Source organism: Leptodactylus fuscus, chromosome 1, assembly GCF_031893055.1.
Source record: "Leptodactylus fuscus isolate aLepFus1 chromosome 1, aLepFus1.hap2, whole genome shotgun sequence".
Lineage (NCBI taxonomy): Eukaryota > Metazoa > Chordata > Amphibia > Anura > Leptodactylidae > Leptodactylus > Leptodactylus fuscus.
Window position 1 is genome coordinate 209,258,611 of NC_134265.1, and position 25,278 is coordinate 209,283,888.

General features: G+C 38.3%; 1 protein-coding gene across 1 annotated transcript in view; it reads left to right on the forward strand.

Annotated features, from left to right (window-relative positions):
• LOC142189623 (phospholipid-transporting ATPase IK-like) overlaps nt 1-25,278 on the forward strand; it is a 177,992-nt gene that overhangs the window by 126,543 nt on the left and 26,171 nt on the right. The window contains exons 18-22 of the mRNA XM_075262228.1: nt 735-846; nt 14,584-14,659; nt 14,869-14,959; nt 15,632-15,896; nt 19,346-19,569. Coding sequence (XP_075118329.1) covers nt 735-846; nt 14,584-14,659; nt 14,869-14,959; nt 15,632-15,896; nt 19,346-19,569 — 768 coding nt within the window. The remainder of the gene's footprint in view (nt 1-734; nt 847-14,583; nt 14,660-14,868; nt 14,960-15,631; nt 15,897-19,345; nt 19,570-25,278) is intronic.

Here is a 25,278-nt window from a genome sequence, read left to right on the forward strand (position 1 = left end):
CATCAGACTAACTCTAGATGACTTGAACTCCCCACTTCAAACCCATCACCCCAATTTTCTTACCTTTCCTTATCTTGCTATTGTATCACTTCATTAACTAACTGTGTTTGTAGCATCTTGCTAATGTTGTGGTCTAAATCATTTATTTGAAATGCCTGAAGAAGGAGCTACTGTGCTTTGAAAGCTCATAAATGTATTCCTTTTTTTCTGGTTAGCCAATAAAGGTGTCATCACTTTACTTTACTTGCTTGTATAGCACCATCATATTCCACAGAACTTTTACAGACATTGTGGTCACAGTCCCATAAAGGGCTCACAAGCTACATTCCTTATCAGTATGTCTTTTGTGTGTAGGAGGAAACCGGAGTATCCGGGGGAAACCCATGCAAACATGGGGAAAACATACAAACTCCTTGCAGATGTTGTCCATAGCAAAGACATGGACATGGCATGGTAATATTTGTATGTGTGGCAGCTGATAAATATCCTTTTTCAGATAGTTTCACAGACATTCCTGGAGAGCAAGTATGGTCATTTTTGCTGTCTGTTTTGTCTAGATGATTGTGTTAATTCTATTCCAGTTTATACAACAAAGATGAAAATAAAGCTGCAAAATAAAAGAATGCTTCAGAATATTGTGACTGTTCTAGAGAATAGTGTGAAGATCCTGCTATATCTGATTACTATACTGAAAACCTCATTTTAACTATGTCAAAAACTGCATTCTTTTTAAGCTACTTGGAGCTACAGCCATTGAAGACAAATTGCAGGATGGTGTTCCAGAAACAATTCAGCTTTTGAAAGATGGAAACATGAAAGTTTGGATGCTGACCGGTGATAAACAAGGTATGTAAGCATTACTGTTTATACTAGCAATTCTGCCAGATATATTCCTAGCATCAACAAAAACAGTATTGTCAACATTAGGTCCATGTTTTATGATCTCTACACTATTTGTACAGTCTTTCAATCTAGTGAGATGCAACTCAACTGAGTTTTAGTCTATAATCATTTTTTTGGTAAAGTAATGACAAGGGCACTACTTATTTGAACACGTTGTATTGTATGCCTTAAAAGGAAATAATCCATATTAAATATTTTCTGACCTTTTGGCCCACTCTCTATACAGATCTTCTCTAGATCTTTTAGGTTTTGGGGTTGTTGCTGGGCTACATTGATTTTAAGCTCCCTCCAGATTTTCGGTTCAGGTCTGAAGACTGGACCTTGAAATTCTTCTTATGGAACCATTCCTTAGTTTCCCTGGATGTGTGTTCCGGATCATTGTTATGCTGGAGAACTCGACCAAGACCCATCTTCAATGTTCTTACTGAAAGAAGCAGCTTGTTGGCCAAAATCTCACAATTTATGGCCCCATCTATCCTCCCTTCAAAATGGTGCAGTTGTCCTGTCTCCTTTGCAGAAAAGCACCCCCCAAAGTATGATGTTTCCACCCATGCTTCATGTTCTTGGGGTTGTACTCATCCTATTTCTTCTATTTTGGTCTGACCACATCACCTTCTCCCATGCCTCCTCTCAATTATCCAGATGTGGATTGGTGAACTTCAAGTGGATCTGGACATGTGCTAGAGTGAGCAGGGAGACCTTGCGTGCCCTGCATGATTTTATTCCATGATGGCGTAGTGTGTTACTAATAGTAATGTTGGAGACTGTGGTCCCAACTCTCTTCAGGTTCTACCATGTAGTTCTGCGCTGATTCCTGACCTTTCTCAGAATCATCCTTACCCCATGAGATGAAATCTTGCATGGAGCTCTTTGGTCTTGGCCATGGAGAAGAGATTGGAGTATGATTGAATAAGTGAGTGGACAGATGTCTTTTATACAATTTAGAGAGTCTAAACAGGTGCAATTAATACAGGTAATGAGGGCAGAGTAGGAGGGCTTCTTAAAGGAAAACTAACAGGTCTGTGAGATACAGAATTCTTGCTGGTTGGTTGGTGATCAAATACTTATTGTAAGGGGATTGCCATTTGAGCAATTCCGTAGGGCTGCTGCTGAAAACTTGAAGGGGAAGACAGAGATAGTGATACCTGCCAAAACTGTCCTAATTACAGGGACAATATGGCGACAGTCACTTCTCTAAATAAGTGTAAACACAGCACGCGGACAACACAACACAGAAGAGGAGTCATCAAGCCAAGGGTTAAAGCCAGAGAGACTGGGGCAACTCGATGGCTCAGTGGTTGGCACTGCAGCCTTGCAGCGCTGGAGTCCTGGGTTCAAATTTCACCAGGAACAACATCTGCAAGGAGTTTATATGTTCTCCCAGTGTTTTTATGGATTTCCTCACATTCTACAAAGGCATACTGATAGAAAAAAAATGTACATTGTGATCTCTATATGGGGCTCACAATCTACATAAAAATAAAAAAAAAAGCCAGAGAGACAAAGCAGTACCAAATCGTAATCCAAAAGAATAGTAACCAAAAAAAACAAAGAGCTAGTGAGGACAGAGTTACAATAGCCAGCAAACCTGTATGGGCTAATAACCTATTTATAGGAAGTCCAGAACCCGCCGCATATAGGCTGTCAATCACACAGGTAAGGCTAAGATTAACTATGAGGAAATCCAAAATAGAAGTTGATTCCAGCCAGGTTTCGTGGAAAATTGAAAAATTCTTCTTTATTATTTAAAATTACATAACATGTATGACAGCACACATCTCAACAGGAGCATGGGCGTCAGACTGACGCGTTTCGGATTAGTACCTTTGTCGAAGTCTGATCACTTCCGCTTTGTGTCTCCCCTGATATAGTATCTGAACACACCCCAACACCCCAATTTTTCTATTATGGAAACCATAAACATAGACAACGATCAAGAAGTCTCTCGCAAGAAAAGACTGCAAGAGGTCTTTTTTGATAGTACTGAGACAATTGATAATGACACAGATGCAAACTGTGATTCTATTATGTCCAAGCTACGCAAATTACTGACACTTGAAACTAAAACATGGTGGGATCATAAGACTCTCAGTATGTATTTAGAGAGAAACATGATCCCACGTGGATTGAGATTGCAGAAGTTCCCTACCTACATCTACAATGATGATTTTAAGACTCAATGGGAGAAAATCTTAACGGACTGTTCTCATCAGTTGATGAGATTAATTATAAAAAATGAGGAAACAAAACTCCTGTCCTTAAAAAGTGATATCAACAAAACTAAAGAGGAATTAACCAAATTTACCTTTTCTCAACAACAGAATACTATGTATGATAAAATTAAGGAACAGATTAACAAATTAGAGGAAAACATAGCAGATATAAAAAAGAAGAAATTCCAACGGGACAAGTCTGATTATGACAATGAAACAGTCTATAAATGGCAAATGGAAGTTACATCAACTCCCAAATCCATATTAAAGAGAAAGAATAAATATAAAACACGGGACAGTTTCAAAAGAAGAGTTTCTTTCAGTTCTGTTGAGAGAGAGTCGGAAGGATCCGATACAGGGTCCGTTCGGTCACAAGAGAGTTTTTTAGGGGGAATGAATTCAAAAAGTCCCTATCACGGAAGAAAACCCATAGGGCAGGAAGAAAACATAAAAAGACAAACAAGACATCAAACACGGAAAAACCAAACCTAATAGGGGAGTATTCTAAGATAGATAGTTTGCAAATAATTTGTGATGTGGATACTGGTCTTCCTAACATAAGCAATGAAAGTGATTTTCCCAGTGTTTTAAATCTCTCGTCCTTCACTTTCTCTGACACATGTTTACAACTATTATCGAGAGGCTTGAATTTTGTTCCTGTGGAACATTTTGACATATTTGAAACATTATTGGATGTGAACAAATTCATTCGCCTACTCACAATCAGAAGGCATTTTTTTGATAAACATGGGTCAGAGAGGGATACAACAACAACTGATGATTTTCCTGTAGTCAATGAGTTTGATAAATTATTGTTCAATGAGCAGTGTTGCCTTTTGAATCTTAAAAGTTTGGGGAGTAATGATAGGAGTGATTTGGGTGCACCTAATTATAAGGTTGATGTAAAAAATCCGTATTTTTATCCTACAAACTCCAGATGTCCGGCACTAGACATGTTTCAAAATGCCATAGAAAGGGATCTTATGAGACTTTATGATGTACAGAGAACCAAACCTAGGATTGACAATTTGGGTATGGATGAGAGATTGATCCTAAAAGAATTACAGGACAATGATAAAATCACTGTCAAAATGTCAGACAAAGGAGGACGGGTAGTGATCCTCAATAGGAACGATTATGTTCAGTCAGCATATACTATACTGAATGATACTGAAACATATCGTGTTCTTAGTGAGGATCCCACCAGGATTTTTTCTCAGAAGGTCAGGTCTCTTTTGGAGGAGGGTCTGAATCAGGGTTTTCTTACTGAGAGAGAAATGGAATATTTGTGTGTGGAACATCCGGTAATTCCCATTTTTCATGGGCTACCGAAGGTGCATAAAGGTGGGGTCCCCCCTCCGCTGAGACCCATCATTTCAGGTATTGGCTCTGTCACCGAGCGTTTATGTGGCTGGGTTGATCAATTACTTCAGCCTTTGGTTAAATTGACACCAAGTTATATTAAGGATACTAAAGAAATTTTAAAAGTATTTGATGGGTTTCAGTGGAGGGGGGATTTCACCTGGGTCAGCTGCGACGTAGCGGCCCTTTACTCCTCTATACCACACGATATTGCCATTGCTGCACTTTCCCATTTTTTGTATGTCCACACAGGTTATGATCCAGAATTCAATGAATATATTATCCAGATTATAGAATTTTTATTACATCACAATTATTTTATGTTTCTGGGAAAATTTTATTTGCAGATAAGAGGGGCGCCCATGGGCGCATGTTTCTCCCCCTCCCTGGCCAACATAGTTATGGCCTGGTGGGAGGAGAAACATTTATACGACATCAGTAACCCTTTTCGAAACCAAATATATTGGTATGGTCGTTATATTGACGACGCCTTGTTAATTTGGACGGGACATGTTGAAGACATACAGAAATTTATAGATTACATTAATAACAACTCTTATAATTTAAAGTTTACTTTTGACATAGGAAAACAAAGTATTAATTTTTTGGACGTGACGTTGATGGGGGATTGTGACAATGGTGTGGTACGGGTCTGCAATTATAGAAAACCAAGTGCAGGCAATACACTTTTGCATGCACATAGTATGCACCCCAAACATACAAAGAAATCTTTGCCGGTGGGGGAGTTTTTAAGGGTTAAAAGAAATTGTTCAACACAGGAAACTTTTGAGAAGGAAGCTTTAGTTGTTAGGAGTAGACTTAAACAAAGGCACTATCCGCAGTGGTCTATAGACAGAGCATATAATGTTGCTATGCGTAGGAGCAGACAGGAGTTGCTTCATGGTCCACAGAATAAAAAACAGAAAAATAGCAACAAGGATGTATACTTCTCTACTAGGTTTAGTATAGAATACGATGAAATAACCCGAATTATTAAAAACAACATACCTATTTTGAACCAGGATTTGATTTTGGGGGAAATAGTTAAAAAGGGATGTAGTTTTATTTCCAGGAGGGGCAAGACTTTGGGAAATTATATCTCACCCAGCCTCTTAGTAGATAATGAGGGTGATAAAAATACAAAGAATACATGGTTGAGTATGGAGGGTTCTTTTAGATGTGGACATTCACGATGTTCTACGTGCAAATGGACTTCAAAAATATCGAGTTTTTCTAATATCAGATCACACCAATCGTATAAAATTAAAGATCATATTGATTGCAACAGCAAATATGTTATATATATGATTGAATGTCAAACATGCAGAATGCAATATATAGGGAGTACCATCAGACCTTTAAAGATACGTGTCTCGGAGCATCTTCGTAGCATCACTAATCCAGATAGTCTTAAAACAACAGGTGTTTCCAGACATTTCAAGGAAAAACACAATAGTGACATGTCTGGGTTACAATTTTGGGGCATTGAGTTGGTGAAATGCCCCATTAGGGGGGGCAACTGGGAACGTTTATTGAGAATCAGGGAAGTCCATTGGATCCTGAAATTGGAGACTCGATACCCTCTGGGTATGAATAGCAGGAACGATGTGTCCTACATTTATTGAATATCTTGTTTCATAGTCCCATATCTACCGTATATTTGGCTTGAGACCATGTGAAATGTTTTATATCTTAAAATAGATGTAGAGTATACCTGTCAATATATGTTGTACGAAAGTGCTTTATCATTGGAATTTTCTAATGGGCTGTATTGCTTTTCAATCATACTGTACATTTATTATATGTCAAACTTACACATATTTTACACTTACCTTAACAGTGTTATTGCATCTGTCCGACATCTGACATTTCCATTCCATCCATCAATAAAGAGAACATTAACGTCCAGTGGGTTCTTGATATACTTCTGTATAAGAGGATATGTCGGTGTGTGATGTTCATCTTCACTCTGGGAACGTACTCAGGAGCATCAATGAGAATGTGTCATCCAATAGAAAAAGCGGAGTTTGATCACGTGATTTGTTTATGTACATGCGCATTCCCATATTCTGTTCAGGAAGTGGCCATCTTTGAGTAGGGCATTTTTCAACTGTGGGGATATTCCACTGGAGTTAACTCGTTGCGTGTATACAGGTAGAAAGATTGTCACAGTCCATTTGGGTGTTATTGTACTTTGCATTTTTATATTTATATTTCAAACTTCAGCATTGTGTCAGTTAATGTTTGTTAAATGCATACATTATATGTTGTATTTTATGTCTCAGTCTTTCTATATTGGGCAATTTTGTGTCTATGTATTTCTTGTGAGGATATGTTTATTATGATCTATGTGTAATAGAGTGTTGTTTTTAACATATGTGTATTATGATTATTTTGTGTGTTTTTGTTTTTGGTTTTAACTATGTATGTGCTTGGTGTCTCCTTTGTGTTAACATCTGTTGTGTTAACATCTAATGTGATGGCTATACTGAGTCAATCACCTGTGTTGGGGTGTGTTCAGATACTATATCAGGGGAGACACAAAGCGGAAGTGATCAGACTTCGACAAAGGTACTAATCCGAAACGCGTCAGTCTGACGCCCATGCTCCTGTTGAGATGTGTGCTGTCATACATGTTATGTAATTTTAAATAATAAAGAAGAATTTTTCAATTTTCCACGAAACCTGGCTGGAATCAACTTCTATTTTGGATTTCCTCATTGTCAAGCTCCGAGCCGAGGGAGTGTATTCCGAGCTGAGCTTTTGAATTGGGTGGAAAAAAACTACATGTTGGAGATTGATTCGATGCTGCAAGTTGGCTGAGTATAAATTCCGTTTCCCCCATTTCCTCTATGCATGTATTTTGTCGGTTTACTCGTGCCACATGTCATTGCAGTTTTTCTCCTAGATCGTTTTTATATATTGACGATCCTAGTACAAAATCCTTGATTCTTCTTCTATTTGGATAAGAACAGCATACCTTATTGATATTATACAGGAACATTTTTTGATATTAAGTAATTTTTTAATAATTTTTCTATTATGGAAACCATAAACATAGACAACGATCAAGAAGTCTCTCGCAAGAAAAGACTGCAAGAGGTCTTTTTTGATAGTACTGAGACAATTGATAATGACACAGATGCAAACTGTGATTCTATTATGTCCAAGCTACGCAAATTACTGACACTTGAAACTAAAACATGGTGGGATCATAAGACTCTCAGTATGTATTTAGAGAGAAACATGATCCCACGTGGATTGAGATTGCAGAAGTTCCCTACCTACATCTACAATGATGATTTTAAGACTCAATGGGAGAAAATCTTAACGGACTGTTCTCATCAGTTGATGAGATTAATTATAAAAAATGAGGAAACAAAACTCCTGTCCTTAAAAAGTGATATCAACAAAACTAAAGAGGAATTAACCAAATTTACCTTTTCTCAACAACAGAATACTATGTATGATAAAATTAAGGAACAGATTAACAAATTAGAGGAAAACATAGCAGATATAAAAAAGAAGAAATTCCAACGGGACAAGTCTGATTATGACAATGAAACAGTCTATAAATGGCAAATGGAAGTTACATCAACTCCCAAATCCATATTAAAGAGAAAGAATAAATATAAAACACGGGACAGTTTCAAAAGAAGAGTTTCTTTCAGTTCTGTTGAGAGAGAGTCGGAAGGATCCGATACAGGGTCCGTTCGGTCACAAGAGAGTTTTTTAGGGGGAATGAATTCAAAAAGTCCCTATCACGGAAGAAAACCCATAGGGCAGGAAGAAAACATAAAAAGACAAACAAGACATCAAACACGGAAAAACCAAACCTAATAGGGGAGTATTCTAAGATAGATAGTTTGCAAATAATTTGTGATGTGGATACTGGTCTTCCTAACATAAGCAATGAAAGTGATTTTCCCAGTGTTTTAAATCTCTCGTCCTTCACTTTCTCTGACACATGTTTACAACTATTATCGAGAGGCTTGAATTTTGTTCCTGTGGAACATTTTGACATATTTGAAACATTATTGGATGTGAACAAATTCATTCGCCTACTCACAATCAGAAGGCATTTTTTTGATAAACATGGGTCAGAGAGGGATACAACAACAACTGATGATTTTCCTGTAGTCAATGAGTTTGATAAATTATTGTTCAATGAGCAGTGTTGCCTTTTGAATCTTAAAAGTTTGGGGAGTAATGATAGGAGTGATTTGGGTGCACCTAATTATAAGGTTGATGTAAAAAATCCGTATTTTTATCCTACAAACTCCAGATGTCCGGCACTAGACATGTTTCAAAATGCCATAGAAAGGGATCTTATGAGACTTTATGATGTACAGAGAACCAAACCTAGGATTGACAATTTGGGTATGGATGAGAGATTGATCCTAAAAGAATTACAGGACAATGATAAAATCACTGTCAAAATGTCAGACAAAGGAGGACGGGTAGTGATCCTCAATAGGAACGATTATGTTCAGTCAGCATATACTATACTGAATGATACTGAAACATATCGTGTTCTTAGTGAGGATCCCACCAGGATTTTTTCTCAGAAGGTCAGGTCTCTTTTGGAGGAGGGTCTGAATCAGGGTTTTCTTACTGAGAGAGAAATGGAATATTTGTGTGTGGAACATCCGGTAATTCCCATTTTTCATGGGCTACCGAAGGTGCATAAAGGTGGGGTCCCCCCTCCGCTGAGACCCATCATTTCAGGTATTGGCTCTGTCACCGAGCGTTTATGTGGCTGGGTTGATCAATTACTTCAGCCTTTGGTTAAATTGACACCAAGTTATATTAAGGATACTAAAGAAATTTTAAAAGTATTTGATGGGTTTCAGTGGAGGGGGGATTTCACCTGGGTCAGCTGCGACGTAGCGGCCCTTTACTCCTCTATACCACACGATATTGCCATTGCTGCACTTTCCCATTTTTTGTATGTCCACACAGGTTATGATCCAGAATTCAATGAATATATTATCCAGATTATAGAATTTTTATTACATCACAATTATTTTATGTTTCTGGGAAAATTTTATTTGCAGATAAGAGGGGCGCCCATGGGCGCATGTTTCTCCCCCTCCCTGGCCAACATAGTTATGGCCTGGTGGGAGGAGAAACATTTATACGACATCAGTAACCCTTTTCGAAACCAAATATATTGGTATGGTCGTTATATTGACGACGCCTTGTTAATTTGGACGGGACATGTTGAAGACATACAGAAATTTATAGATTACATTAATAACAACTCTTATAATTTAAAGTTTACTTTTGACATAGGAAAACAAAGTATTAATTTTTTGGACGTGACGTTGATGGGGGATTGTGACAATGGTGTGGTACGGGTCTGCAATTATAGAAAACCAAGTGCAGGCAATACACTTTTGCATGCACATAGTATGCACCCCAAACATACAAAGAAATCTTTGCCGGTGGGGGAGTTTTTAAGGGTTAAAAGAAATTGTTCAACACAGGAAACTTTTGAGAAGGAAGCTTTAGTTGTTAGGAGTAGACTTAAACAAAGGCACTATCCGCAGTGGTCTATAGACAGAGCATATAATGTTGCTATGCGTAGGAGCAGACAGGAGTTGCTTCATGGTCCACAGAATAAAAAACAGAAAAATAGCAACAAGGATGTATACTTCTCTACTAGGTTTAGTATAGAATACGATGAAATAACCCGAATTATTAAAAACAACATACCTATTTTGAACCAGGATTTGATTTTGGGGGAAATAGTTAAAAAGGGATGTAGTTTTATTTCCAGGAGGGGCAAGACTTTGGGAAATTATATCTCACCCAGCCTCTTAGTAGATAATGAGGGTGATAAAAATACAAAGAATACATGGTTGAGTATGGAGGGTTCTTTTAGATGTGGACATTCACGATGTTCTACGTGCAAATGGACTTCAAAAATATCGAGTTTTTCTAATATCAGATCACACCAATCGTATAAAATTAAAGATCATATTGATTGCAACAGCAAATATGTTATATATATGATTGAATGTCAAACATGCAGAATGCAATATATAGGGAGTACCATCAGACCTTTAAAGATACGTGTCTCGGAGCATCTTCGTAGCATCACTAATCCAGATAGTCTTAAAACAACAGGTGTTTCCAGACATTTCAAGGAAAAACACAATAGTGACATGTCTGGGTTACAATTTTGGGGCATTGAGTTGGTGAAATGCCCCATTAGGGGGGGCAACTGGGAACGTTTATTGAGAATCAGGGAAGTCCATTGGATCCTGAAATTGGAGACTCGATACCCTCTGGGTATGAATAGCAGGAACGATGTGTCCTACATTTATTGAATATCTTGTTTCATAGTCCCATATCTACCGTATATTTGGCTTGAGACCATGTGAAATGTTTTATATCTTAAAATAGATGTAGAGTATACCTGTCAATATATGTTGTACGAAAGTGCTTTATCATTGGAATTTTCTAATGGGCTGTATTGCTTTTCAATCATACTGTACATTTATTATATGTCAAACTTACACATATTTTACACTTACCTTAACAGTGTTATTGCATCTGTCCGACATCTGACATTTCCATTCCATCCATCAATAAAGAGAACATTAACGTCCAGTGGGTTCTTGATATACTTCTGTATAAGAGGATATGTCGGTGTGTGATGTTCATCTTCACTCTGGGAACGTACTCAGGAGCATCAATGAGAATGTGTCATCCAATAGAAAAAGCGGAGTTTGATCACGTGATTTGTTTATGTACATGCGCATTCCCATATTCTGTTCAGGAAGTGGCCATCTTTGAGTAGGGCATTTTTCAACTGTGGGGATATTCCACTGGAGTTAACTCGTTGCGTGTATACAGGTAGAAAGATTGTCACAGTCCATTTGGGTGTTATTGTACTTTGCATTTTTATATTTATATTTCAAACTTCAGCATTGTGTCAGTTAATGTTTGTTAAATGCATACATTATATGTTGTATTTTATGTCTCAGTCTTTCTATATTGGGCAATTTTGTGTCTATGTATTTCTTGTGAGGATATGTTTATTATGATCTATGTGTAATAGAGTGTTGTTTTTAACATATGTGTATTATGATTATTTTGTGTGTTTTTGTTTTTGGTTTTAACTATGTATGTGCTTGGTGTCTCCTTTGTGTTAACATCTGTTGTGTTAACATCTAATGTGATGGCTATACTGAGTCAATCACCTGTGTTGGGGTGTGTTCAGATACTATATCAGGGGAGACACAAAGCGGAAGTGATCAGACTTCGACAAAGGTACTAATCCGAAACGCGTCAGTCTGACGCCCATGCTCCTGTTGAGATGTGTGCTGTCATACATGTTATGTAATTTTAAATAATAAAGAAGAATTTTTCAATTTTCCACGAAACCTGGCTGGAATCAACTTCTACTTTGGATTTCCTCATTGTCAAGCTCCGAGCCGAGGGAGTGTATTCCGAGCTGAGCTTTTGAATTGGGTGGAAAAAAACTACATGTTGGAGATTGATTCGATGCTGCAAGTTGGCTGAGTATAAATTCCGTTTCCCCCATTTCCTCTATGCATATAAGATTAACTATTACAGGAGCAGAGGGAAACCAAGGTGAAGGAGATGAGTGTGGTGGAAAATCAATTACAGAGGTGAGGGATAGAACAGTTTTCAGACTAATAAAGAAGAACCTAAAGCAATGAATAATTACTGAACATGGTTCCTGCGCCGCAGTGCATAAGCAGAGGGCAGCACAGAGGCCTGAGCAAGCAGACACATTATGTTTATTACATGCAATAAAATTCTCACTAATTATTTAAAAATGATACAATGTGATATTCTGAATTTTTTTTATTTTTTTTATTCTGTCTCTCACAGTTGAAGGGAAAACTTGCAAAATCGAACGAGTATCAAACACTTATTTTCCCCACTGTATGTAATATAGTGCAGTCTATAGAGGATGTACAGTATGTAGGTTACAGGTAGACTTGGACAGACTGAGTGTTTGGGTATCCACATGGCAAAGGAGGTTCAATGTGACTAAAGGAGTTAAAACTGTTTAGTCTGGAGAAGAAAACAGAAGACAGCGCCAAGCGACCCATAGTGTAGTAACGCTGATAAAATTAAGTCAATAGGAGGAGAAGTCCTCACCTGACTGAATTGTGATTAGGCCACAACTCCTGGTATAGTGTTGGAACCAATTGCTCCAGAGGGTCCCTCTCTGGATGGGTTGTAGCAGCAGGATTCCCGACACCCCTAGGGTGCAAATGAACAGAAGATTAAGGACATTGAGACAAGTGCAATGTACTGACCGTGCCATATAGCAAATCATAAAGCAAATAAATAATAAATAAGTAAAGAAGGTAGATATGAACCAAGACAACTGGATACAACCAGTGATGATTTGATCGAAGGGTAGTTTGATAGACATTGCTAATTGGGTCTTGGACATGATCAAAATAAACCCAAATGACATAAAGGGGGCTTATTACATGGGAATACCCCAAACAAGAAACATATCATAAATATTATTACTAAGATCAATATATAAATAGATGATAAGTAATAAAAACATATCGTATGTATTATACATAAACAATAAAAAAATAATATGCAAATTAGGTAATAAATATAGAAATAAAACTAATGGTACACACTGTATACTGGTTAAACTGTGAGTAAGCTTCCAGTACATATATGTAACCATAAACACAAAGCATGTGATCCATACAATCATATATAGACCAGCCCCCAATTGCAAATAAAACAAAAACAAAAGGGTTGGTCTCATACATGAGCCAAGGACTACCCTGTAATATCCTCCAATGCCTCGTTCAGTTCTGTTGGTGCTAACGTATTTAGGCAATCAATCCAAAACATCTCACACCGACGGATGATTTTATGCTTCCCATTGAAGGTAGTTAGAAAATTTTGTCTAAACTTCTCCTTAACTCCATGGACCAGGCTCTTAGGTTAGTTTTTTTCTAGGAATCTTTCACTAATGATGTTACTCTGTATTTGGAAGTCTGAATCCTTGGTACAGTTCCTTCTAATCCTCTTTAATTGTCCGTATGAGACATTGTCCTTCCATTTGCGATAGTGTAGGCTTCTGTAGTCCAATAGACTATTACAGTCCACCTTTTTAAAGAAAGTACGAGTGTGGACAGGATCTCCTTAACTCGTAAGTGTCAAGTCAAGATAATCAATGAAAGAAGTACTTGAGGTCTCAGTGAATTTGAGGCCCCATTTTGGTTCAGATCTGTGACAAACTCCATAAAATCTTTTTTCAGACCCACCTCAAAGCAGGATAAGTTCGTTTATATACCTTCTGTAGAATGCAACATACTGTAATTGGACCATTTCTCATTCTCATAAATAAAACATTGTTCAAAGCCCCCCATATAAAAGTTGGAGTAACTGGGTGTGAACCGTGTGCCCATGGCGGTCCCTCTTGTTTGTATAGATCTTGTATTCAAATTCAAACACATTGTGTTTGAGGATGTATTCTATGCCTTTCAAAATGAAAATTGTCAGTGCTTCGGGCATATTTATTTCATTTTATAGAATTTGGGCTATGTTATCCAGACCTTCTTTATGAGGAATGTTACTTTAGTGGGCCGTCACATTGAGACTGGCCCATCTATAGTTCGGTTTCCAAGGGAAGACTAAAAAGTTAATAAGACAGGATGAATCTTTAAGATAAGATCTTAGTTTCACTACATAAGGTTGTAGTTGTATGTCTATGTATTGTGATAGTTTGCAGCTAATGGAGTTTAAGCCCGTTATAATGGTCGCCCGGGAGGATTCACAGTCACCTTATGGATTTTAGGGAGATGGTAGTATAGTGCTATTGTTGGATTACGGACCCATAGAAAATCTTTCTCTTGCTTGAGCAGGACCCCTGTTGTAAAACCCTCTTGTATAAGTTGGTAATATTCCAGGGGGTGTTTGGGGGTTGGGTCAGTTTGAAGTGGTTTGTAATAAAGCTGGTCGGACAATATCCTGTCAGCTTCCTGCAGGTAGTCGTTCAACATTTTAATCATGTATATTGATAAAGAGATATCTAAATCCCATCTACTACACCAGTCTATTACCTTTTATTTTTATTTTTCAGAGACAGCTGTGAATATAGCATTTTCATGTAACCTTCTATCTAATGATATGGAGATTGTAGAAGAAAATGATCTAAGGTAAACCATGCCCATTCTGGTCTACATTTTTCAAAAGTGTCATGCCTGTCCTATTTTTATTTGTTGGTGAAAGGTTTTCTTTACTAGAAATAAGAAATCCTTTTTGTACAGTATTTGTAGATCCACATTTACAAAGAATTTGTTCCTAACTTTTAAAATCAATCTGTTTCATGTTTCTCTAGACTAATGTAAGTCTTATCTTTGTTAAGGTATCTCTTGGAAACTACTGAAGAAACTGATTTGGGAACAACAGACAACTTGTACAGCAACAAAGCACTGGTCCTTACAGGAGAGTTTCTGGTAAGATTACCTCATATTTACTGAAGACCTCAGTCTTCAGTTTTTGCTGACAGAGAGTCTTCAGTGTGAGTTCAGTATTTCTTAAGTGTTTCTTCAGCCTCTCTAAAGGATGTCTGCAAAAACTGACAGTGTCTTCAGTGTGCCATCAGTGTGTGATCCTAGTTTACAGATCTACCATATGTAAAACACAGATGACATCTAGTTATATCCCTAGCTTGTATGCGAAAATGGACGTCACACTGATGACACTAAGTATATCATTGTGCCATCCTAGGTTTTTAGTCTCCCATAGGATTCTATGGGTGAGTCCGTGCCACAAAAACTGAACAGAATAGGACATGTTCTATCTGATGCGGTGCGGAATTACGGCTCACACGCTGATCAGTGAAAAACATGTCTTGTGCAAGTACCCATAGAAATGAATGAGTCAGTGTGCTACTGTCCCAGAGGAATCCATGCTTTTAGTTTCGGTGCCTGGGAAGGAGCACGGAAGGGGTGCGATTCTGAGCTCTGACACTGGCTGCCTCTGATTGCGATCTGAATCGCCCCACCCGACACTGCCCTCCTTCCTATAATATTATTCATAATCATGTTTATATCTTTAATCTTAACCACTGTTTCTTTTTAATGACAATATTTTACTATATGCTTTTTTCTCTTGTTCTTCTTTAGAGTTCTTTAATCCATCCATGTGAGGCACAAAAAATGTCTGTATGGAAAAAGTTGCTTTTGGCATTCAGGATAAAGAAAGGAACGGACCAAGACACTGACCTCAGGAGAAAAGCACTGGTGGACATGGCATGTCAGTATCAGTCTGTCATATGCTGTAGGATGACACCAAAGCAGAAAGCTAGTATAGTGGAGATGGTGAAGAACAACAAAAAGGTTACCACACTTGCTATAGGAGATGGTGGAAATGATGTTAATATGTTAAAGAGTAAGTATCTATTTTAGCATTTCAGGAAGCGTACATTTCTAATGTTAAAGGGGTATTCTCATTTCATTCAGTGGTAATAATAATAATAATAATAAAATCCATAGTCAGGAAGGGAAATGATATCAACAGTCATTGCCATCCCAAGCAGCAGGAGAGATATGCATGTGTCCTCCATCTTCTGATGCTGTTTTCTTCTAGAAGGGGTCAGGAAAATGCTTGAAGGGGCCTGGCATCCAATTTATGGGAGGCAAATATGCATTTACTGTGTATAGAGATGGGTTAACCAATTTGTTCTGAGCCAGGTTTGACCAAAATATTCCATATTTTTCAGTTTCTAGTAACACTTGAATCGCAGATGTGTAAACTAGAATGGCATGCATTTTGCAGTGATAATACATAAGAGATATGTCTGTGACGTCCTGGCGTCCTGTCCTCTCAGCCAATAGTCATTAGTAGGAGGACACCTTACAGTGCTGATGTCCCATACAGTGTATAAGATGCTGTAAGCAGGAACACTACAAATTTAGGGAAGATGAAAAAAGGGGATTGATGTGTTATTTATCACTGCAGGATCCAAAGCAATTACTTCATTTTCTTCTGCAATAGATAGCACTAACAGCACTAAAACTTGCAATAGAGCTCAAGAATCATAGGCCTAAAAGAGGTAGCGAGATATAATATAACATTTATTAAATATGCATTAAAAAACAGAGTATACCACAAGGTTAATGTACACAACTATTCTCCACAACAGAGATAAAATAAATTCAGGGATCATGTCTCCATGTTCTAATCTCTCTAGTATACACTAAAAATTTCCGCATGTCAGTCTGCAAAATGTATCATCAATGGAGGTAGACACAGGAGCCTACAGCCTTCACACGGAGTAAACGCGCGTGTATTTTTGCAAAGTACACGTGTAAAAATACATGTGTAAAAATAAGACTCCCATTGACTTCAATGATATTTTTTACACGTGTAAAAATAAGCCTGTAAAAATACGTCTGTAAAAATACGCCTGTAAAATGTCATTGAAGTCAATCGGAGTCTTATTTTTACACGTGTATTTTGCAAAAATACACACGCGTTTACTCCATGTGAAGGCTGAAGCTGCAGGATGTGTAACTGTTAGGGCTCGTGCACACGGAGTAAACGTGCGCTCATTTTTGCATAATGCACGTGTAAAGAATAAACGTGTAAAAATCAGACTCCCGTTGATTTCAATGACATTTGTTACACGTGTAAAAAACGTGCCAATAAAACAAACGTTTATTAGCGTGTTTTTTACATGTGTAACAAATGAGGGCTAGCTTGAGACTGCCCTTGGCTCAAGCAAAGAAGTTTGGAAAAGGTGGTGTGAGGGTGTTGCTATGTTTTTGCTGGTTACACTGGTGATTTATGAAAAATTGAAGGCACACTTAAGCAGCATTAACCACAGCATTCAGCAGCATGACATCCCATCTAGATTGCACTTGATGGAGTCATAATTTGTTCTTCAAAAGGATAACGACACAAAACACACCCATGTTGGTAATAGCTAACCGACATGGAAGGAGAGTAATGGAGTGCTGCATCAGATGACATGGCTTCCATAATTACCTGACCTAAATCCAATTGAGATAGTTTGGGATGAGTTGGACCGCAGAATGAAGGAAAAAGCAGCCAACAGGTGCTCAGCTGGAAACAATTCCATGTGGCTACCTTATAAAGCTGATTGTGAGAATGCCAGGAGTGTGCGAGGCTGTCATCAAGGCAAAAGGGGGTACATTGAAGAACCAAATTAACATATTCTGCTTAGTTTAAAGTGTAACTGAACTTTTAAACAACTTTTGATTTTAATACCCTGCTTCTGACTGTGTACAGGCTTGGGTATGTAAAGCAGGGAAAATAACGGTAGTGGAGTCACTCAAACCAGTTATATTTCAGGTACCATAGGAACATGTCTCTGATGTCGTAGGAAAGAAGATATTCTTTTGTATGACTCTAAGCTTGTTGCTTTAATTGTAATATTTCCCAAGATATCATTGATTGAAATACAGTCAAAATTGGGATATTTGTATGCAGTTGCAACTTTAAAAAAGCCAAAATAAAGAATATTTCAAAAATGATCAATGACACAAATGCTAGCATTAAATCAAAAGTTTAGTTACACTTTAACTCCTTCCTGCAAACTTCCAGGAACTGTGTGCACCATGTCTAGCAGGTGTCAGTCGTTTATATACGGCTGACACTTCCCTCTATCACCCGTGGTAAGAGCTGATCTACGATCGCAATTAACTCCTGAGGTGCTGCAATTGCTGTAATTGTACCAACTCATAGAGTAAAGATATCATATTGCTTATGCTGTACGCTGCATGGCAAAAAATTTTAATGAAAAAAAAATGTTTTCGTTTTAAAATCCTACCCAGAAAGTGTTAAGAAAATTTATTCAATAGGTTATAAATAGGGTTGAGCGAGTAGTATTCGATCGAATACCTCACCAGCATAGGAATGCGTGTAATCGGCCGAACACCAAGGGGTTAAACGCATCGAATATTCAAAGCAATTATAAGCAATAATGGTGGCTTTGAAAAGTATATGTTATCCCACAGAAAACCCTCATATGACCACATTGCCAGAAAAAAAAATATAGCTTGTACAGCTACAATGTAAGGACAAAAAACCCCAAAATCGCCCTATCATCAGGATAAACCTGGCTGTGGCATGAAGGAAAAGTATAAACTGTGCGAGAATATATCAGGGTACCCCAGAATTAGAGTTTACGAGGGAAAATACATCAGTACGCACTCTCAGGGTGCCTTCACACGGAGTATACGCTCACTGATTCTGAACGTGTAACACATTCCAAATCAGGCGTTAAAACAGATCCCATTGCTTTCTATGGGAGCCGGCATACGTGCGCTCCCCATAGAAATGAATGGGCTGCTTTTTTCCCTATTGCTTTCAATGTGATATGCACGTATGAGCGTATACTCCGTCTGAAGGCACCCTCAAGAATAACATTCTGCACAGCTTACATATTCACTTCTGGGAATCTAATGCTCGCTGCACCACATGATAAATTCTTTGAGGGGTGCAGTTTTCAAAATGGTCACTTTCTGGCCGATTCCAAATTACAGTACCGCAGGAACTCTGCAAACATGACATTGTGTCCAAAAACCAATACACTTTCTCTGGGCAAGAAAATATAATCCACTATCTGGGTCCCTATCAAGGAAACAGCTCCTGCAATTTCTTGTAGGTGCCTGTTCTGTGGTAAGGGTTGTACTGACCTGGAACCTGGTCTGTCTGTCTCTAAAGCCACAGCACATCAACCAGCATATGCTTTATACCTAAGTATTATGCCCACTGTTTATTAGCATAACTCTAATTACACAATTCTAATTATTATTTCTCAACGTATATTTTATTTTATTTCCATACTGATATATATATTGTCTATTTTACAGCTGCTCATATTGGTGTAGGGATCATTGGAAAAGAAGGTTTGCAAGCTGTTCTTGCTAGTGACTTTGCAATGGCGCAGTTTTCTTATCTCCAGAGGTTGCTTTTTTTCCATGGACGTTTATCATATGTACGTACTTCAAAGTTCCTGTGTTTTTACCACTACAAGACATTTGCAAGTCTTTTTCACAATTTATGGTTTGGTTTCTTCAATGGCTTCTCTGCTCTGGTGAGTAATACATCCTTTCTCCTATCCTACTAATATAAATGTGAAAGTTTTTTTGTTTGTTACTCTTTCACGCAAAAACAGCTGAACCAATTTGGATGAAATTTGGCACATAGATAGTTTGTAACCTCGATTAAAACATAGGCTACTTTTTATCCTAGTAAATAACAATGACTTCACGATTGTTATGAATTTATGTTCATATACTATGTTAAACTGCTCTTGGCAGCAGGCTGATAAAGCCAGGTCTGTTAACTCTTGTTGTGAGCAAGAATTTACATATTAACTGATTTGCTCCAGTGCTGAGACACTTAGGCTCTATTCACACAGAGTAACGCCAGGCGTCATTTGTGTGTAATTTGTGTGTCTTTTACGGCCGTCCTAAAACGTTTACATAGAGTTCTATAGGAAAAGACGGCCGTCATTTACGGCCGTCATTACAATGACGGCCGTAAATTTTCAGGACGGGCCGTACTGAAAATGATAACCTCTGGCAGCTATCTCCCTCACTTCTGGGAAACTTCTGGGAAGAGCAGAACATCTTGTTGGCCGCCATACGAATGACTAACTTGTTGTCCCTCCATACTTCTGGCAATCTCAACAGTACAAAAGGTTGAGTGTGGGTTAGACATGGATACTAGAAGACAATACGGCCATCTAACCATTACAGACACAAAGTAATATACCATGAGTACATGGGTAAAGAACTACTCTAACAACTCCCCTCTTTTTATCATTTTCATACAAGGCCAATATTTCCCTAACTACCTCCCTTTCTCTCATGGATAGCAAAACAGAACCATCCTACATACTCAAAGTGTGTGAATACTAATTCCACAGATTGAGGGATGCTAGCATCCATCCGGATGGTCCCACCACCTCTATCCTTCTACCTTGAATCAAATCTGATCCACAGGACCTTGTTTAAGAAAAGGACAAAAAGATACAAACTAGAGGGAGCATTCTACTCTACTTCTGCCCTAACTGTAATAATAAGTATGCTACAAGATGAACAACAAATATATCAATATGGCGGAAAAGCTTCTTCTTAGCAGGCTGTGGCTGTTTCGAACTTTGTCCCACAATATATTCAGTCGGACAGGTCTTCTAGAGCCTCTTTTCCGCAATGCGTACATGTGCATTTTCGGATCATCAATATCATCATGGAATGGACGTTGGAGCCTTATACAGAAGTTGGTCCAATCTTAACTTTATCTGAAAAACAATTAGACTTTAGTGCTCTATTTTAAATCATCAAGTCAAGTCTAAGCACAAACTGCAGTATAAATATCCTCCTGGTCCCCTGAACCAATTAACTGGAATAGCCAGAATAGCCATCCTGGCCAGGGGCATCTTTTTCTGAATGACTCTCCCTGAACTCTTCCTTCAATCTCCTTGTTTCTAGTAAATTATGGGCAACCCTGAGCATACCTTGGGCATCAATGTAACGACAACAAAATGGCCCACAATCTGACATAAGTCTTCTTGAGCTGTAGTCAATTAATCTAATATCATAACATGCTGACTAGTGTCTAGAACTAACAGCTTTATATACCAAATACTAGTATTAATAGTTTACTTTATCTGTCTGCCATCATAAGCATCATATGTTCTGACTTAAAACATAAACAAAAACATAACATTGAATAAGAAATCAGATAATCTTTGAGACTCATGATTGAGGAATTGGCTGTAATGTGAGGCCTGAATCCAAGTCGGCTTTCCATCAGTTTCACTGAGGTGGATATGGTCAGCTGGACCTGGAATGGACCATTGAACCGCGGATCCACCAACGATCTCCTGATGTGTCTCCTCACAGTAACCCAATCTCCAGGCTGTAGAGAATGAGTCTCCTCCAATGAGTCGGAATCTGGAATAGAGCTGAGACCACGGTTAGAAATCTATGGGAGATTCTTATGCATATATATCCCTGCATAGTCTGCCATGTCAGAATGTCTGATTTGAAGCTCTTGTGGAAAATTAAAATCAATCTTTGGGTTTTAGTTTATAAGTTCCTTCCACTGACTTAGAATCTGGAGGGAAAGGGAACTGCATATATACATTAATCATATGCTATTAAAGATTCATCACATAGTCAGGACATCAGACTATGAACAATACAATCCAAATCTGGGGCTAAGGCTAAGTTCTCCTGTCAGGAATATACACGGCAGAGAATACAAATGCATGTGACAACCACTAAATACTTTCCAATACTCTGGGAGCAGCATGGGGGTAAGAAACACTTGTTATATCCCCATGGTATACATTTTCTTTATTACCCGTATGGTAAATTCCATTATCACTTTGATGGTCTCGGGGATCTTACTTACACTACATCAGTCCCGTTGTGGTGGCCATCCTGAGGGGAAACAACTACACACAAGCACATACTTATACCGTCTCACCTTTAATAATCGTATATACTCAATCTGCAATCCCTGGAACAGGTACAAGGGCTTCAAGCCTGACTCTTTGGCCTAGCACATGCCATGCGGCTTACATATATATCTGACCGTAGTGATGCTAAATCCTGCAGCTGCCCATCCTCCGCTCACCAGGTCACACATGGCTACCACTAAACAGTACACATAACACTGCTTATACCATCAATGGGGACAATGCTGTCAGCAAAGATACTCTCTTACCACCGGACACCAGGACTTGCACATCCTCTTTCCGAGTCTCCTTTCCTCCTGGACCGTTCTCGGTGCATCAGTGTCGTAAAACCTGAGAAGAGAGCTAAAACGTTTTGGGTCTAGCAGTAAAACATGTCCCCTAGGCTTGTGCAGCTGGGCTAATGGCAATGTCTGCCCACATGTTACTCTACTTTCTTTCCTATCAGCCTTGATGTGTGCCATGACTTCCAACTATACCCACCTGTGTGGGGGCAGCAGCAGAGTCCATCACTACCTGAACAGCATGGAAATCCTTTTAGGCTCAACATTAAACATACTGAAAGTTCTCGCTCTCCAGATCGGACCATAGTCCCACTATATCAAACCCCTACCCTCAGACATTGTACCATGTTCAAGCGATGGCTTCAAGTTCAGCTAAGACCCTTGGAGTCTCATAATAGGTCTCCGGTCTTCTTACTCTTAGTTTACCTCATATTCGGTGACTGTGGCATATCTGATACAGGATCCACCATCTTTCCCAAATCCAAGACCATCTATAATAGAGCTCAATAAAAAAAATTATCAATAGATTCAATAGATTCATTTAGATTAAATTTTTCTTAAGTTGTTAATAACCAGACACAGTTATGAACTTTATTACACTTCAATGTTCACTAACAATGACTCTTGTGATTTCCTATCTTTTTTTCCTTAAATCACTTCATGTTCTGTGAGAGAGGCATATAGATTCTCTACAAGGTCAAAGCTAGACATCACAAGAAGAGCCAGTTGTGATCTTATCATGCTGCAGCTGGCATAGCTTCCTATCACACTCATAGCTGCAGCTGGGTATTCCCCCCCTGTATCTCATAGCTGTGTCCTGTGTAGGACTACAGACCTCAGCAATCTCTCTTAAAGAAACAGGAACACATTCATACAATCTCATAATATCAATACAATAAGGTTAGGCAAATATTCACAATATACATATATCAACAAAGTAAGCAGAAACATCAACTGAAGGATCGGATCAATCTCCTGATCACACAACAAAATCATACACACAGAACATTACACAGCAGATATGGGAGTGACTTCTAATTCACTTCGTATAGAACAAAATAATTTTCTTCTCTTTTTCTTAAAAAAAAACCAAAACATCATTACAAAAATAATCTGTGCTACGTTTTTTTTTTTTCCCTATCGACATGCACACACACATTTTTAAATTCAGACACCTTACTGAGTTTCTAAGTTTCAATAACGGTTTTCCTACAATGGGGAACAATCCTATTATGTGCATATTATCACATCACTTTATGTTTCAACATTCTGAGTTCCATCTTTTTGACATCCTAAACTTAGGAAACATACTTAAACCTCCTGTCTTGGATGCCAGGACTGTAATATCAAATAAATATCAAATAAATATGCTAACTAATCGAACAATCAAGCATAATACTTATCCCCTGCGTCCTCTATCCCTTGGACAGCATCAGTTAACCCAGTGATTAACACTAACTGGTTGTTCAAACTCTGTATTACTATCTGTAACCTCATAAACAACAATTCCCTCCTTTCCATACATTCTAGTACTGGTTCTATTCATGTAGTCACATCAGTTAGAACTTTCTTAATTCTGCCCATAAATGGAGCACCTCTTCCCCAGTACACAAAAATGATAAATCAAGGAACGTCACTTATAACCTTCCCAAAACTTTCTGGAAACCTGATGGATTTTCATATAACCGTATGAGAAAATACACTTAGTAGACTAATCATTGCAAGCTGTTCATTCTGCAGGGTTTGTCCCCTCATATGCAGAGTACACATCTTCCTTCATGTTCATCTGGTGTACTAGACACTCGTACTATAACTCTCCTAGGTACTCTAGGAAACTTCATCTTTCAATATCCAAACGTCCGTTCTAGGGAGAAATTTGCACTATGCTCTCACCTTCAAACTTTTTCCACCTCTAGACATCAGAGCAACCTGTGGCTGGCATACCAGCCTTCTTAAGAATCCTTGCCGAATCCTTAATGGCAGCTTTCCTTTTTCTGCTCTGACTAAATCCCTTATCGTAATCTTGGGGCCAATCCTCTCTGATTTGGCTTCCCTTCCGGATTTAGTGAGAACAGTTCCCATAGCATTCAGTCGAGGGTTGCGACCCCTGTCTCTGATTCGTTCCGCTATGGTCAGTACTAGCAAACTAAAGTTTGCTACCGTACATCTAAGTTCTGTTGGATGTCACAAGGAGGAAAAAATGTAGCAGCCTCTAAGTCTGCAACTATTCTCAACGAGGTGAGGGCAACGTCCTGTGACAAATTCTCACCCACAAGTGTAATCTGAAAATTGTACTTTGAGATTCTGGACACCTGGAAATGTAGAATCCACAGCAACTGATCAAATGATCATTGCAATATACTCAACAAACAACCTTCATAAACGTTCAGAACAACTTACAGTAAAACTTGCAATCCTGCACTTCTCTGCCTCAGTATAATTTTCTAGTTCATCAAGATTCTGAGGACAACTAAAACCTATCTCCACCAGATGACACAACTTATTTTCCCTCAATATCACTCAATCACAGTTTAGCATTCTCAATTCAGTACTTTCCAACTTCATCCTGGCTCTATCACTTTAACAAATCTTTCATATTCTTCTTCTAATCGGCCAGCAATAACATAGATGGTATCCCACATTGGCGTCTGCATTTTCTGGCTACGCAAATGCTTAAAAATGTGCTGAATAATAACAGTCCAACAATTGTTAAAGCAAAACCTTCTAGACCGGGAACAAATAATGCATATTAGTGTGTTAGTGACATGCGTTAATGTTGCTTCGACTTTAAACAGCAAGACATGAAACACAGACACAGACAAGCTGCAGTGACCTCCCCCTCTCCCCCTCTGCAGAAGTTAACTCTTCAACAAAGAGGTGAAGGAGACCAAGACAAACAGGTCAAAAAAAGATAAAAACTGAATTTAATCAAAAAAACAAATATTGGAGAGTGTTCTTAATGTCTTCGTGGCAAGTTTACCCATAAAATTTTCTTTTGGCCATATGCCAAGAGACCACACCTAAATTCAGG